Source organism: Electrophorus electricus, chromosome 21 (genome assembly GCF_013358815.1).
Source record: "Electrophorus electricus isolate fEleEle1 chromosome 21, fEleEle1.pri, whole genome shotgun sequence".
In the NCBI taxonomy this organism is placed as follows: Eukaryota; Metazoa; Chordata; class Actinopteri; order Gymnotiformes; family Gymnotidae; genus Electrophorus; species Electrophorus electricus.
In genome coordinates, this window is record NC_049555.1 from 5,578,039 (window position 1) to 5,593,926 (window position 15,888).

A 15,888-nucleotide genomic window follows, 5' to 3' on the forward strand; every position below is an offset into this window, starting at 1 on the left:
CTGACAGGTTTACAGCATCACTGTATTTTTAAGCAAAATTGAGAGACTAAAAGGATGGTCGCACAGTTCCAAAGAATGTGTGTTTTAATCCGCTATAAAATATTATTTTCAGAAATATTGTTTCCTGACACAATTAATGAATTCTTTGGGGTTTCTCTGTCTCTATGAATTCAACATAAACTCTGTTGTCATGAAATGCTCTGACTTCACTTGCTATGACTCATTGTGCTGTGCTGCTTTCTAGTGTTCAGTACATTAACAGTTTCCTGAGTTCACTGTCGCCCCCCTGAAGCTGATTAACGTCTTTATATTGCTTGCTTTACTATTTACTTCAAAAACAGTTTACAAAACAAAAACTGGAAACAACAAACTCTGGATTTTATATTTCATTTCTATTTTATATTTCATCTCCTATTTCTTCAAATTAAGTGGCTACAATAGAAAAAGTGGTTTCAAACTTTATTTACTCACCATAGTAAACATAACAAAATAAAAATTCTTGTATCTTCATATAAATGTTCAGTACAGCAGCTGTGTGTTTGACTGGTATGAGTTGGGCATGTGGTTAAGACTAAAGTGGTATAAATGTCAGTCTGTATTCACACTCTACTGTCTGATAGTGTAAGATAAGCCCACCTCTCATCTATATGGCTGCTGAGTTCCTGTTTGATGACATTTGACCTAAATATATTCACAGCTTCTGCTATAGGAAAGTCTGGACTAACGTATGTGACTACGAGCTCTGGGCAGCCATGACGACCAAAGACATAATTTATGGTCAATCGGTAGAAGAAATACCCAGAATTCCATTACCAGTCAGTCTGATCAAACTCAAACCTTACCTCAGGGACTTTGACAGAAGTGATAGATGTGGCATCTGGTGTAACAGATGATGCAGGACACAGGAGAGGCCAAGCCTGATACCAGGGCAGACTAGTACATCTTTAACTTATCAGTAAACAAACAAACAAAGCAAATGAGTAGAAAAACAAGAAGGAAAAAAGGTTTCTCACACTTGAATGAGTTTTGTGGTCTTGAGAACAGAAAAAGGAAGAAGTTATAAGCTAAAAATAGGGGGGGGGGGTGTGATGAACAAACGCTCTGCTAAATGCACAGCACACTTTCCGTGTCTTTGCTGTTTGACAGTAACCAAGATCACAACATCTTCCCAGTGTAGGATGGGTGAGGAGGAGCAGGACTGAGGTCATGGCCGTTATACTCAGGAACACAAGAAAGTAGCAGAGACCTTCATTTAAGGCTTAAATTTAGTATTTAGCCTAAAGTTATTACTTATTGGAGCTCCAAGTATCACTTCTGTGTGACCGTTGTGAACCAGTGTGTGAAACATGTCTTTCCGAACATCAGGAAATATTACAGTAGCAACAATCCTCATGTTACTGGCAGGTAAACTTTGAATATTTCCTTTATGTTTTACTTTGTTTTTTGGGCATGCATGCTATTGCTTTGACAATGGACAGTGGGTAGGCCAAGACCCTAAGTGTAAATTATGTGTGGGGTTTGGCACGCTGAAGCATATTTTATCAGCGCCTAAGTTTAGTTTGTCACATGTGGAGACACAATCAAGATCTTAAGAGTGTTATAGTGTTTGATAGTAAATGTCTAGAGATTGCTGAGTGGAATTTCTAATAAAGCGATTAGGTTTGTATGAGAAGTGGAGCGTGTTGGAGAATGAGCATTGGCTTTAAATATTGGTAGATGGGGTGAAGGACGAGACTGGAAATTGTTTGTTGATGTAAATAAAAAAACTACAGGTCCCACAATGTACTGTGTTAACCTCGCTGAGGCTGGACATGGTGTGGTACTCATAAAAAAAAACAAAAACAAAAAAAAACCCCGGATGCATTAATTTTGAGAGCTTACAGTTTCATTTGAAGATGCAGTGTCTGAGGTGAGAGAACGCAGGTGGGAGGCACATATAAGACCAGTAGAGACAGGTGTTAGGGGATTTGTCACAAAGTCTGCCACATTATAACTTGTGCAGTTCGGCACAGATTTGGCAGTAGCTGTGAAGGAGTTGTCAGAAGTAGCTGAAAGGGCTAGTCAGTGGTTGTGGATAAGGAGAGCTCAGTCTGGTTGGGGTAATGCCCCATAAAGGCAGAATGGATGAGGCTGTCATGTCATGGTGTAAAGTGGTAGATCCAGATGGAACTGGTGGCATTGAGGAGGCATTGATGGTGCCAGCTTTAGTCACCAGGCAGCCCAGGGTGGATTGGTGTTAGAGAATGCTTAAAGGTAATAGCCAAGTGGAACTGGCAGCACTGAGCGCGCATTAATGGTGCCAGTGGGGCTGGGTATGGCCTTAGTCACCGGAAAGGCCATCATGGTTTTTACAGTAATATTAGCACAGTGTTTAAGAGGTGCAGTTGTGTTTATTAGTGGCACAGTGTTTAAGAGGTGTGTGTCTTTGTGAGTGGCACAGTGTTTAAGAGGTGTGTGTCTTTGTGAGTGGCACAGTGTTTAAGTGGTGCAGCTTGGTTTAAAGTGAGCTTGGCGGGTGTGAGACTGAGACACCAGATCTCACTGTTGAGCCTCCTGGAGGTGTCATGGGCTTAATTCAATGATCCCCACCAAAGGGAGGTGCCTACCTGATGAGCTCGCGATGTTGTGGTTGGCTGGAGTGAAGAGAGTAAAGATATGAGGCTCTAATTGTGTTCTATTGGCATCGGATATTCATCATGTTATCCCGTGTATATATACACACAATTGATGTACATTTGCGGGAACTTGAATAGGGTAGAAACTATATTAATTTTAACAGGTGGGTATAGCCAAAATATGTGAAAAGCTACTTAAGAAAAATCCCAGATTTTTTAATAACTGCAAACAATTTGAGATCTCAAATAACTTTCTGCACCTGGAAATTCCCACTACCTGCACATCTAAACTGAAGATTTTTAATATTAGTGTGCGTGTGCGTGTGCGTGTGCGTGTGCGTGTGCGCGTCTATTCAAAATTATACAAAGTTCCATACTGAATATTTTAATTGTATTAAAGTGTATTGTATTCCTTTGTGGCTATCACAGCACACCACACCTTCATGCCAGAGGCGGTTCTAGGACGTTTTAACTCGGGAGTCCCAGAGGTAGCAAAGAGTTGTCTAGAAGTGGTTACAATGTGTTGTTAATGTGCATGCACAGTCTGCTGAATTTTTTTATATGCTTTAATATTCTACTAATAATAGGCTAAAACAAATTAATACTCCACATGTATGCACATGCATAACTGCTGATGGTCAATCTCCTTTTTTGCGTAACCGTTGAAATGAACTCAAAATGTCTAATCTGAATTATATAACAACATATTTTACACTGTATATTGATATAATAAGACAATTACCCTGGATGGTCTTGGATAAAGAATATAAAATAGGTCCTAACCTTGTTTAAGTATGATGAGGCAGGATGCAAGCGAATCAATGTTTAATGTAAACGAAAGTAGAAGTCGAGAACTGTAACGGAACGCTCGCCTCTCACTAATCACGTGGTTTGGCCCGCAGCGTGCAGTGGGAGGGTTTTGTTTGTCTGTAACCACGCCTGCACACACCTGCACCTTGTTTGTATGTATTTAAACCCTCTTCATAGTGTGCAGAATCGTTGGTCGTTGTTGATGTTAATGTTAGCATCGTCATTGTTAAATGTTTTCGTGTTCATCGTTGATGTTGTATGTGAGTGCATTGTCTTTGTGTGTTAATAAATGTTTGTCCACGTCGATGGAGTCTGTGCGTCCTGCACCTCGCCCTTTGGCTCTCGGGGCACACCGTGAAAAAAACACAACATACAAGTACGAACATACACAAAGGGACACACAACAGTTACACAACATGACAATAATAATGGACAAGGGTAAATACTAACAGCGTGGTATTTGATTAGGAAGGAACTAGACACAGATGAAAGCGAGGAACATCACTAATAAGGGGGCGTGGAAATGTGGGAACAGGGAAGTAAACAAAGGGCACGTGGAGACACGCCTACACGAGGGAAAACAAACACAAAGCCACGTGGAATGTCCCATCACGTGAGAGAGCGAGCTGAGGAGGGGGGCGTGACATTAAGGCTGTTAATGGAGTTTGCTTTGCAGAGCAAATTGTGTGTGTGTGTGTGTGTGTGCACTTGTCTTTTATGTTTATACATATTTTATGTATAATATATATAGTTTATATATAGTCATGCATATACAGGTTACATATAGTGTGTATATATAGTTTATATTTTGTTTTTATGAAGTTTATCTTTTTTTATTTATCTTAGTGTACTTAATCTTATTTAAACACCAAGAGAATTCTATGTACACTTTGTACTTGGCAAATTCTGATTCTGATTCTGATACCACTTCCATGCCTCTATCATGGCTGTGTAACTGCTGTGCTGAGAATGAGCCATTGCAATAATGTCCTGTCAGCAGTAGTCTTGTGGTCACACACTGACCAGTGATGAACAGGGTAGAAGGGAGTGAAAGACTGCACATGCCAACAGATGTGAGCGTGATCTCACAAAACCCTGCAGGGAATTACAACAAGTGAGAGAGATGTCATTAGATTCTGCTTGAATAAAGTTGTAAGAAAGAGTACAAAAGTGAACCCTGATATTAGTCCTGACATTAAAATGAACCCCTATTCCAGACCTTACCTTAAAATGAACCCCAACTCTGACTTATTCTTAGAAATATTCTTACAAATTTGTAACTGTATCATCATTCTAGTCTTAGCAGAGGACCAAGCTTAGTTTGGAGAATATATTCATTACATATTAATACAGTACAGATTAAAAATAAAAACTAAACTTAAATACATTTTGTCCAAAGGGGAATACTGTGATACTTGTAATGGGAGGAAATATTTCAGTAGCAGTGTTGCTCATCTTACTGGCAGGTAAACCTTTTTGTCAAATTTCTATTTATATTTCTCTCTGATCTCTCTGCAAATCACCACTGCCGTTTCAAGCCACCATTTAATTTTTCTCTAACATTTTCCTCAGATAAGATCTGATTCACGTCAACCAGAATTGAGCCTGTTAAAAAATCACTTCAGAAAAAAATGAGAAAATAATAAATATATAAAGATCACAATGGATATAAGATTTGTTACAAAATCCACCTCCTTGCACCTTTAAATTGCATGCCTCCATCGCCAGTATCTATTTGTTTATGTTGCAACAGTGCACTGCTTTGTATGTTCTTTAAACTGCAGAGTTCTGTTTGTGGTTCTAATGCCAATGTGTGTTTGTGTTCATCATCATCATCATCATCATCATCATCAGCAGCAGCAGCAGCAGCAGCAGCATTCACACCATGACAGTCACACTCATATAAAGATAAGAGTGTAAACTCCCCCCTATAATCCTGGTGTGTGTGTGTGTGTTCCAGGAGCTCAGTCTCAGCAGAGTGTAACTCTCTCCTCTCGGAGCCTCTGTGCTCTTATTGGATCTGCAGTAAAAATACCCTGCAAATATACATCTAGTTCCTCCAGAACGAGAGCGAGAGAGTGGTATCAGGTCCAGAGATCTGATGGAGAACCACAAGATCTGAGTAAAGACCCTCAATACTTAGGACGAGTGTCTGTAAGCACACGGTGGAATGACTGTACACTGACAATGAACAACGTGAATGTAAGTGATTCTGGAGTTTATAACTTCAGATTTAGAATATGGAGTAGTGAATGGATATCTGCTTCATCTGGAGTTACTCTAACTGTTACAGGTAATAACAAACATAAACCATAGAACACACACACACACACACACTCTCTTTCTCTCTCTCTCTCTCTCTCTCTCTCTCACTCACTCACTCACTCACTCACTCACACACACACACACACAGACACACACACACACACACACACACACAAAGTATGCAAGAAATCTCAATGCTAATACAGAAGTTCAGTATTATTCAATATTCGCCATATTAAGACAATCCATCTTAAGCTACATATTTGCATGCCACATGTGTGTTATTCTTTTTATATGGATATTATTACATTTTTAATTATTCAGTCACTTTATCCCTTCCAGTCCAGTCTGGTCAGAGCTGACATGAGAGTGTGTGCTATTTCATGCTGGGATAATTCACCTGATTCTCTGTTACTGATACATACAGAAGGAAGGTGGTGAAACAGTTTCAACAGAGCAGTGATACTGACTACATTTACAATAGTGTGTATGTAAGAAACTGGACAGAACCATTTACAAGAGCTGAGCAAACACCAGTCCCTTCACTGTACCATCTACACTCACAGCAGCATAGTCTGAATTTACTAAGCAAACGTGTCTTGCAGTTGGATCTTAGTCAGATTAATACTGAATACTGATGGACATAAATGTAGTTATGATTGTGCTGCGTTTGTACAAGTTTATCAGACATGGCTGTGTTACTGGTTTACATGTGTCATTGTCATTGCTGAGTTGAGACTGGTTCACCATCCATCTGGTTCTGCAGTCAGAAAATAACCACTGATAATGAAGATGGTTAAGACCAACTGTGCATCACCACAGATGGGTTATACATAGTCTCTGACTGTACACTTACCTAAAGCAGGTGTTTCTAAGAAAGAGCTCAGTGAGTATATATATATGATGGATAAATCTTATGCATATTTCCTACGCATTTATTGGGCTTGGTTTAAAAGCTAATATGAATATTAAAAGCTAGCATTTTCATTGCTAATATTATTAATACTGTCAATACACTGGTGAACCTGGAGCATCTCTGTCTGTCACAGGTCATCACATAAGACTAGTTAACCCATTATTTTTATAGCCCCCTATAAAAATATGCTATAAAATAACACCAAAGCTTAATTAAAATGACTTGCAGATCTGAAGGTTACGATGTCAAACACATATAGCTGGACAACCACACTGCGCTGCAGCTCCACCTGCACGCTGCCCAACAACCCCACCTACATCTGGTACAGGAATGGACAGCCTATATATAACAAGAATGGACTGTATGTGTATGTCATGAGTAAGAATGCAGGCAGCTACTCCTGTGCAGTAAGAGGATATGAGGAGCTCCGCTCTCCTGCTGTCTGTAAGATCCTCACTTTAAACTCTCAATACTCTGTCAGCATCTCAGTGGCAGCTTCTATTAGATAAAAAGTTTGTTTGTTAGTTTGTTTGATTGTTGTTTGTTTTTGCTGTTTTTTGCTGCTGGTTCTGCCTACATGTTTATAAGTAGCTGGGAAGCACCTTTCACTGTTGAGGGCTCTATACATTTCTGGACACTGGCTAGCTGGTTCAGCAGTACTACATCAGTGTGTTTTGTTTGTGTTCTCATTGTCTCTTGCTCTTGTCCTCACTTTAAACTGCACTCACTCTGTGTCACTGGCAACTTCTACTAGATTACAGTGAACTCATGCTGAGTCACATATGGCTAAGACATAAGACAACTACAGCATTTTTAGATATATTTCAATTTAAGAGTTTTCAGTGTTTAAGGTATTTTTGGAATTTTTTTTTTTTTTCGTTTTTCCATAAATCACTGCGTTTAATTTTTAAGTCCACTGTGTTTATGTTTACATACATATTATTGGCAGTTGGAAGTTTTAATCAACCACTGCTGTTCTTGGAAAAAAAAAGAAAAAAAAAAGCAATATTTGTAAAGCAACCTTGAGTTTGAGAAAGGTGCTATATAAATGCAACTAATAATAATAATAATAATAATAATAATAATAATAATAATAATAACCTCTGTTGGCCTCTTTCATGGGTGACCTGGTTTTGACCAAAGAGCAAGTGTTACATTTTTTATTAGACTCTTACTGTGACAGGATGCAGGCGTGAGTCTCAAAACAACCAAACAACCAAACAAAGACACAAAAGTCTTTTAATGGCAAAAATTAAAGTAAAAGAATAAAAGTAAAAGTAAAAATAAGAGGACCATTTAAATGCTAAAGCCTTTACACATTGACCATCATCCACATAATAAATCATAACTGGTAATAAAACCTAATAAATAAATAGTAAATTACTTAGTAAATAAAAACTGGAAACAGAAGGAATATTCACAGGGATGGAAATGAGGAACAGGTGAAGCTGGAGACACACTAATGAGTAATAAAGGGGGACATGGCAACATGTGAGGAAAGGAGTGTAAACACAACACACACGGTGACACGTTAACCGAGGACAACAACACATCAAACATGGCGAGAGGCATCACATGGATGAGGGCGTAAAGGAGGGGTCTATACTGTAACTGCACTTATAAGTAGTGTTCATGCAGACACTTAGGAACACAATAAAGCCTGATATGTAATTGTATAAACATGCACAAAATATACTGACATTACTTGCCCTTTTTAAAAACAGGTCATTCATGAAAGGGCCCACTGGAAACTTGGCACAACTTCCCTGAGAACAAGACAAGTGACACAAGACAAGTCTTGTCGCCCAGCTTCTGATTATATACAACTGACTTTAAAAGAACTGGAAGTCTGTTTGTTCAGCAATGATTTACTCAGTTTATGTGTTACAGGTGTTTATGGAAAGGACAGCTGCTGGAGTGTAACTTACGTCACCCAGAGCATCTGTGCTCTGATTGGTTCATCAGTGGACATACACGGTTACTACACCTTCCCGGATCAGCAGCCCACCCCCCAACCTGCCTGGTACGCCAGACTCCACCCACAGGTCAAAGAGCTGAGTCATACTGATGACCGAGTGGAGGTTTTCAGTCACAGAACTAATGTGAACACACTAAGCCTGAAACATCTCACAGAGAGTGACTCAGCAGAATATCTCCTCCGATTTAAAGCCCCCTACATGATACACACAGAGAGCTCTGCTGGTGTGTCTCTCTCTGTCACAGGTAAGATAAGTCTTCTGTGTCTGGCAGTGTCACATGGTTCACCATCTGTGTGTTGAGCCCTGAAGACACTTATGAGAGTCTCCCATACAGGCCTGAAGGTGAATGTGGACTCTCCAGCAGTCCCAGGATCAGAGGGACAGACAGTAACACTGAGCTGCAGCTCCACCTGCACGCTGCCCAACAACCCCACCTACATCTGGTACAAGAACGGACAGCCTGTATATAACCAGAACACTAATGGACTGTATGTGTATGACTATAGTGATGCAGGCAGTTACTCCTGTGCTGTAAGAGGATATGAGGAGCTCCGCTCTCCTGCTGTCTGTAAGATCCTCACATCTATTAGATTCTGGAAAAAACATTTGTTTGTTTGAGTGTTGTTTGTTTGTTTTTGCTGCTGGTTCTGCCTACATGTTTATATGTAGCTGGGAAGCACCTTTCACTGTTGAGGGCTCTATACATTTGTGGGCACTGGCTAGCTGGTTCAGCAGTACTACATCAGTGTGTTTTGTTTGTGTTCTCATTGTCTCTTGCTCTTGTCCTCACTTTAAACTGCACTCACTCTGTGTCACTGGCAACTTCTACTAGATTACAGTGAACTCATGCTGAGTCACATATGGCTAAGACATAAGACAACTACAGCATTTTTAGACATATTTCAATTTAAAAGTTGCCAGTGTTTAAGGTATTTTTGGAGTCTATTTTGTTGTTTTTTGTTTGTTTTTTAAATGTTTGCCCATAATTCACGTTTAATATTTAAATCTACTGGGTTTATGTTTAAATCCATGTTGTTATACTCAGTGCTAAGTCATTACACTGTGGCTATGCAACTGTTTTATTCATTTTACTGATAGTCTTACAAATATTCTTTTTACAGTTATTGTGTTCATTCAGGTTATATACTGAATGTTACTGTTTTCGTAAATATTTCTATAGTTGACTGATATTGGCTACTTTCAAACATGAACACTTAAAATAAAAAAAGATTAAGTGTATTAATTTTCATTCCTGCTCTCCTGTTCAGACCCTCCCAGAGTCCCGTCTGTTACTGACCGTGTGTCTGGTGACGCGGTGACACTGCTGTGCTACAGTGACTCCAACCCCATCAGTAATTACTCCTGGTACAAGAAGACAGGAAGTGATGTCTTACTGTTAGGAAATGGCACCAATTTAACTATAGCTACAGGAACAAGTGGACGTTTCTACTGTGTGGTGCAGAATCAATTTGGATCATCTAACTCATCAGAATGGTCATTTACTTCAGGTACAGTCTGGGTTGAATTCACTGCCTTATTGTCTACATGGTGATTAAAGAAAGTGAGACAACTATCCTGCACTTCCAGTGTCAGTTTGATGAGATCATACAGCAAGACTTCTGTGACTGTTCACACGTCTGTGTAACATGCTGCCCTCTCCTTCCTGATGCAGGGAACCCAGCTGGGACATACGCAGCTTCTGGAGTCACTGTGGGTTTGTTTCTGACTCTCATTGCTGTCTGTCTATGGATGAGGTAAGAAGCTGAAGCCGCATTTATATGACACACCCTGCCAATGCTGTAGGCTGTTTACTGCTCAGTCCAGAGAGTCTTTGCTCTGATATTTACAGTATAGGGTCACAAAGTACCATCAGGTCACTGTACAAAAGAGCAAAGAAAATAAACAATGACAATTAGACTGAAGTAAAAAAACAAAACAAAACAACAACAAGAACAAATTGAAGATGCAATAAAATTTCAAAACATGAGATATGTTATTCTGTAATTGTTAAAAAAAGAGAAAAATAGAGTTGCAAAGGCATAGTAATTACATCACTCAGACAGCAAGCTGGTGGTTGGAAGAAAATATCAGTCAGGCAATCAACTAGGCTGAGAGGAGGCAGCCTGTATGAGAGGACTGGATGAGCAGAAAATTGCATATAATGCATACAGCAGTGAAACTGGAGACCATGCTGTCTAGTAATGTTGCCAAGGTGGAGAATTATTAATAAAAAGTAGAGGACCAAGTATTCAGGCCTTGAGAACACCATGAGATAGGATTGATGGGTATGACTAACCCACCAAAGAAGGTAAATTGCTGTCCGTCAGTGACATATGATTTAAACCACATAAGTATCATACCAGTGATGTCAACCAGGTTTTAACACAAATCATTTTAACTGGAGTTTGATTAACACAGAAGCTATTGAGCCTGTTGATGTTATTACTGTGGTTCACCACCAGGGGGCGAACCACAGCTGTCAGCAGCAGGAGTGAGGAGACCAGCGCAAAAGTGAGTTTGAAGAAGAGTCGACAGAGGATTGAGATTTCGGTCCAACTCAAAATCCCTGCAAAGTTTTCCATAAAGGGTCCAATGACCAAAGTAACAGAGTTAAGCCTGTATTTTGATTATTAATTACATAAATCATTAATCACCATGTCCCAATTCTCTTTTTCAGCATGATTCTACTCCTGTAAATGATAACGTTTCAGCCTTGGACATGCCCTCTGACCCCACAAATGACGACGTTCACTACTCCAACATTAATTTCACACGCTGCCACACACAGGAAGTATCTCTCTACTCTACTGTCCAACTAATAATGGCTCTTAGTCAAGAAGAGGAAGTCGAGTATGCCAGAGTGAATTTCTCTGCCTGGTAGGCAATGCAAATGGTTTAGTTAACCATATTTCTGTCACACTTAGACACACCTTCACACATACACATGCACTCACAAAAACATGCATGCACACTAATGCTGATGAGATACCCCTCCCTCTAAAAATAAATAAAACTAAAAATCTTGACAGAGGCCAAAACTATTTTAATAGTTATAGAAAATGCTTATACCTATTGGCCAGCTATTTTAAATCCTAAAATTTTACATGCTTTATTCAATTTTAAAATTTGGTTTCATGTTAAGACTTAAAAAATTTAAAAAATAATTACTGCAGTGTATAGGTTAAGTAAACTCAAAGATGAAGAATTCACTGTTTTGGAAAGCATGCATCAGTAAAACAATTGTTCGAAACATCAGTTTGTTAAATAAAATGTCTCTCAATATATCAAAACCACAAAATTGCACTTTTTGGAAGGAAATGTCTAGTTGTCCTTTTAGCTAAAAGATTGTGCTATTCAAACAGGATTTACTCCTCTCCACTCCCATCACACATGGCTTACCTTGGGCTTGATTTTATTGTCTTTACACATGCATCCACTAGTTACAATTTTTCCAGAAATAGAACTATATTAAAAATAAACTTTAAATAGCATTCCTTAATTTTGGTCACACTTTATTTTGAGTAGTCCTTTGGAGATAACTTATAAACTCTCAAACTCTCTGAAGTGGCAGTAATGAATCATCTAAAACATTCAAGTTAATATCTTTATTGTCACGTTACAGCCCCGCCCCATCTTCAAACGTCTTGGTGTGTGTGTGTGTGTGTGTGTGTGTTCGTCTGCGTTGCCACGCCCTTTTGTGTCGTCCACCTGTTCTGTATTAGGTGTAATCCTCTTGTGTGTGTATGTGTGCATATGTCTCCTGTGTTGTAGTACGTGTTGTTGGTGTTTGAAAGGTGTTTACTCAGCTGTGCAGTGTTAGATGTGTCGTCTGTGCGTTAATAAAAACGTATGTTTGAACGTGCCCCTTCTCTGCATCCTGTTAAGCCTTGAAGCGTGCCCCACAGCGAGAAGCAGTTGCAGTTAACTGTGCTTTCACCAAGGTTTTGTTTTAGTTGTGTATTCATGCACATTGAAGCACATCTACACTTAGATCTAATTAGCAGTAGCCTAACACTGACCCATAACCGCACATTTTTCACTCTGGAAAGGCATCAACATTTAAAACTTATTAAATAAACCTGTTTGGAGAATTCCACAAAACCTTTCCACAAAAATGTGCCTCACAGAAGGTTTACAAGCCACTTTGTAAGCAACTTTGTCCTTTTCTTAGTACAGGGAAACAAGTTAAAATTATTTGTGCTAATTGGCCATTCACTAACGACCACACACTAGACAGAGATTAGGTTAAAAACAATATAATTTTCCTGAAGAGTTACAGTAAATGATTTTTTATTTTAGATTATGTTCTTTGTGTTTTAAAATTTTGCAGCAAGGACGAAACCCACATCTACAGCACAATCTCAAGAACATGAGAAGAAAATCCTCCACCAACCATCAATCTCCAGTCCTGCGTGAAAATGAGAAAAGTGCCAACAGTCTTCCACCTTCTCCTCCAAACACATATGAAATTGGTACAAACTAAATTTAAAATCTTGCTGGTGATTTTGATTTATTTTAGGGATCAGTCAGACAGGGTATTATTGCCAACTGGACCAAGATACACATTATAAAATGTTTATGACATTATATTATGTATCATTTATTACATTTAGCCACAGATTGCTTACCACTGCAAGAAGGATGGTTAGAAACTCTGCATGTTATATACATATACAAACATGTCATAAACATGTATTTCATGTCATAGACATGTAGAATAATAATGATACACCAGCCCACAGTAACAGGACAGACTTTAATTCACTTCACTGCATTCAAGGATCTCGGTTCTCTTTGTAATATTACCACACATGAAGATGTTCTCTGCAGTGCAGTGACCAGTGTCCAGTGACCACTGTACATACACAGTACTGCATAATTCACTGTCCATGACATTATGATGATGTTTCCCTACCATTGTTTCATTCTTATTGATTAGTTTTTAGTACAATGTGGTATCTTGAGAGGTGACTGGCTAGAATGAATGTCCTTGAAGGTTTTAATTTTAATTATTTATTCAGACAAATATTTTTAACACAGCATTCCCAGGTCACAGAGTAACATTCCCAGGTCACAGAGCAGGGGGTCTAATAGCCTTCATTCTTGAATCCTGTACAACAAGTGACTGTTCCACTTAGAGTTGTTGGGTAGCTGAACACTGTACTTTAAATTCAGAACGAGAGATCTAAATCGTCCTTTCACCCAGTCGGCCCTGGAAACAGAACTCAGCACAGATGTAATGGCACGATCCACTCACTGGGTGGCAGCAGCGATGTGATAAGACCCTCAAAGCTGATTGTGCAGAGCGTGTCCCATATGGATAAGATTTAACATTTGCTTGTTTATATTACAGTATATTTTCCATGTCTACTCTGTATTTGCACCGAAGCCAAATATGCCTGAAATATTTCTGTAACATTTATCACAAAAGGCTTCACACTTCTTGCACTCAGTAAATGATTTAAAAATTGTAAAAATGACTTTTGTGGAATTCATTCTTTATTCTTGTTGGCTCCTTATCTGGTTCGCCAGCATGTTGCTTGCCCCAAAGCCATGATGATGTTTCCTCCAGACAATTAGTCGTCACTCCTAACATCTGAGTTACTGTTAAGAACTTTAGCCAAATATTTAGCAATTTTAGTCAAAATGAGACTACCAGAGCCCAGACTAAGAGCAAACGTGGCGGCTGACTTCCTGACTACAGAAAACACCTGCATTCATGTAAAAGGAAGCGCATCTCAGCATCTGATTATCTATCAAAAGGTACTTACATGATGGACCGCCAGAGTCCATCTTTGCACATTATAGTTCCCTAATTTACCTCATACCTGGACATGCCTAATAATCTATTCTCTCGTTCTGCCGAGATACACCAACCCCTAAATCTCATGTTGTTACTGAGCCTCAACCCGTCTCAGCTGCCATGGCTCCTCCCACCACCCCCTGACGCCCCCTGCTGTAGCCCACCACACCTCCACACCAGCCAACTACTTCTCCGTTGCGCTTGATGGATGTTCTCATGCGGGATGGGTTTCGGACACGCGCATGCCGTCGGGATCAGACTTGGACTTCTAGAAAACTGGTCTAGAAATTGATTGCTCATTTCTTTATTTTTCTTATTTATTTATTTTCTCTCTCTCACTCACTACTTACTTCACTCTTTACTGTTTATATTGTTACTATTGTAGTGTCTGTTATCGGTCAGAGGAGGATGGGCCCCCCTCTGAGTCTTAGTTCCTTTCAAAGATTCTTCCTTGTGCTCTAGGGAGTTTTTCCTTGCCACTGTTGCCCTTGGCTTGCTCACTGGGGGCTTGGACCCAGACTTTTGTTAAGGTGCATTGTGACAACAACTATTGCAACAAGCGCTATATAAATAAATTTGACTTTGACTAATATGTCTCATAATATAGCTGTAATTGTACCTTGACCCTTCTCAACTGAAGCTACCGCTACCAAGGAAATCACTCTTCTGTTCCACAGCTGTGGACAGCTTGTTCCTCTGTCTAGCAGTCATTAACACACATTCTTATGCATTTGCATTTGCATTAATAATTTCTAATGATTAATTGTGTAATAGTAAATTTAAAGTGCAATGTGTTGGCATATCTCAGCATATCCATGTGTTAATCTTTGAAGGAAAAACACAAGCAGTTCATGCAAAAAGCAAACTCTACAAAATGGCTTTAAGAAGGTTTATGGACACTGACTGTGAAAGTATAATTTGATTTTTTTATAGCTGCACTTTTTGCTTTTGCCTATTATTAGTATAAGTGTTATTATTATTAGTGATTTATTGAGCTTCTCATACTCACCACTGTGTATTTGCCATGTATTTGCTGGGCTGTTTATTTTTATCTGATGGATGTTTTTAGGATCCAAGTTTAAATAATCGCACAGAATACGGAGCGGTTCCCATTTATGGGATTTAAAAATAAAAGATGTCTGTCTTAGAATAGCAATATTAATTACCTCAAAAATGATGGATGTGCCAGTAGCAGTTTTTCTGCATGCACTGCCTCAAGCAGAACTCATGCCATCAGTTTGGACTTACTCATCCTTGCAGTCTGTACTTTATATGTGGACTTGTTAAAAAAAATTATGAATTTGGATTTCTTTTTCCATTTTGATTTAATGAAGCAATGATTGCATACTAGGTAATGTAAGCCTACAAAATTTGTAAATTGCAGGGCAAACTTGGCCAACTGAATATTTGCTGTCTAACACTGAAGCTTGAATATTTCTACAGTTAACCAGGCTTGAATATCTCTACAGTTAACCAGGTCTTCCTTGCACTTGGTCTGCT

General features: G+C 39.1%; 2 protein-coding genes across 3 annotated transcripts in view; one reads left to right on the plus strand and one right to left on the minus strand.

The window, feature by feature from the left end:
• The window catches only part of LOC118240485, a 55,994-nt gene that overhangs the window by 26,781 nt on the left and 13,325 nt on the right, over positions 1-15,888 (minus strand). The window lies entirely within an intron of this gene.
• On the plus strand, positions 1,156-14,254 carry LOC118240430 (B-cell receptor CD22-like). Of its 2 annotated transcripts, XM_035520760.1 has the most exons (10): positions 1,156-1,404; positions 5,386-5,718; positions 6,835-7,050; positions 8,497-8,829; positions 8,920-9,153; positions 9,854-10,093; positions 10,258-10,339; positions 11,048-11,096; positions 11,263-11,462; positions 12,916-14,254. In XM_035520760.1, exons 1-10 carry the CDS (start codon positions 1,347-1,349, stop codon positions 12,956-12,958), a joined length of 1,788 nt encoding a protein of 595 aa, XP_035376653.1. In that variant the 5' UTR covers positions 1,156-1,346; the 3' UTR covers positions 12,959-14,254. The 2 variants fall into 2 exon arrangements, 1 of the variants encoding a protein (XP_035376653.1); XR_004775405.1 differs by lacking the exon at positions 11,048-11,096 and having other exon boundaries at positions 11,374-11,462.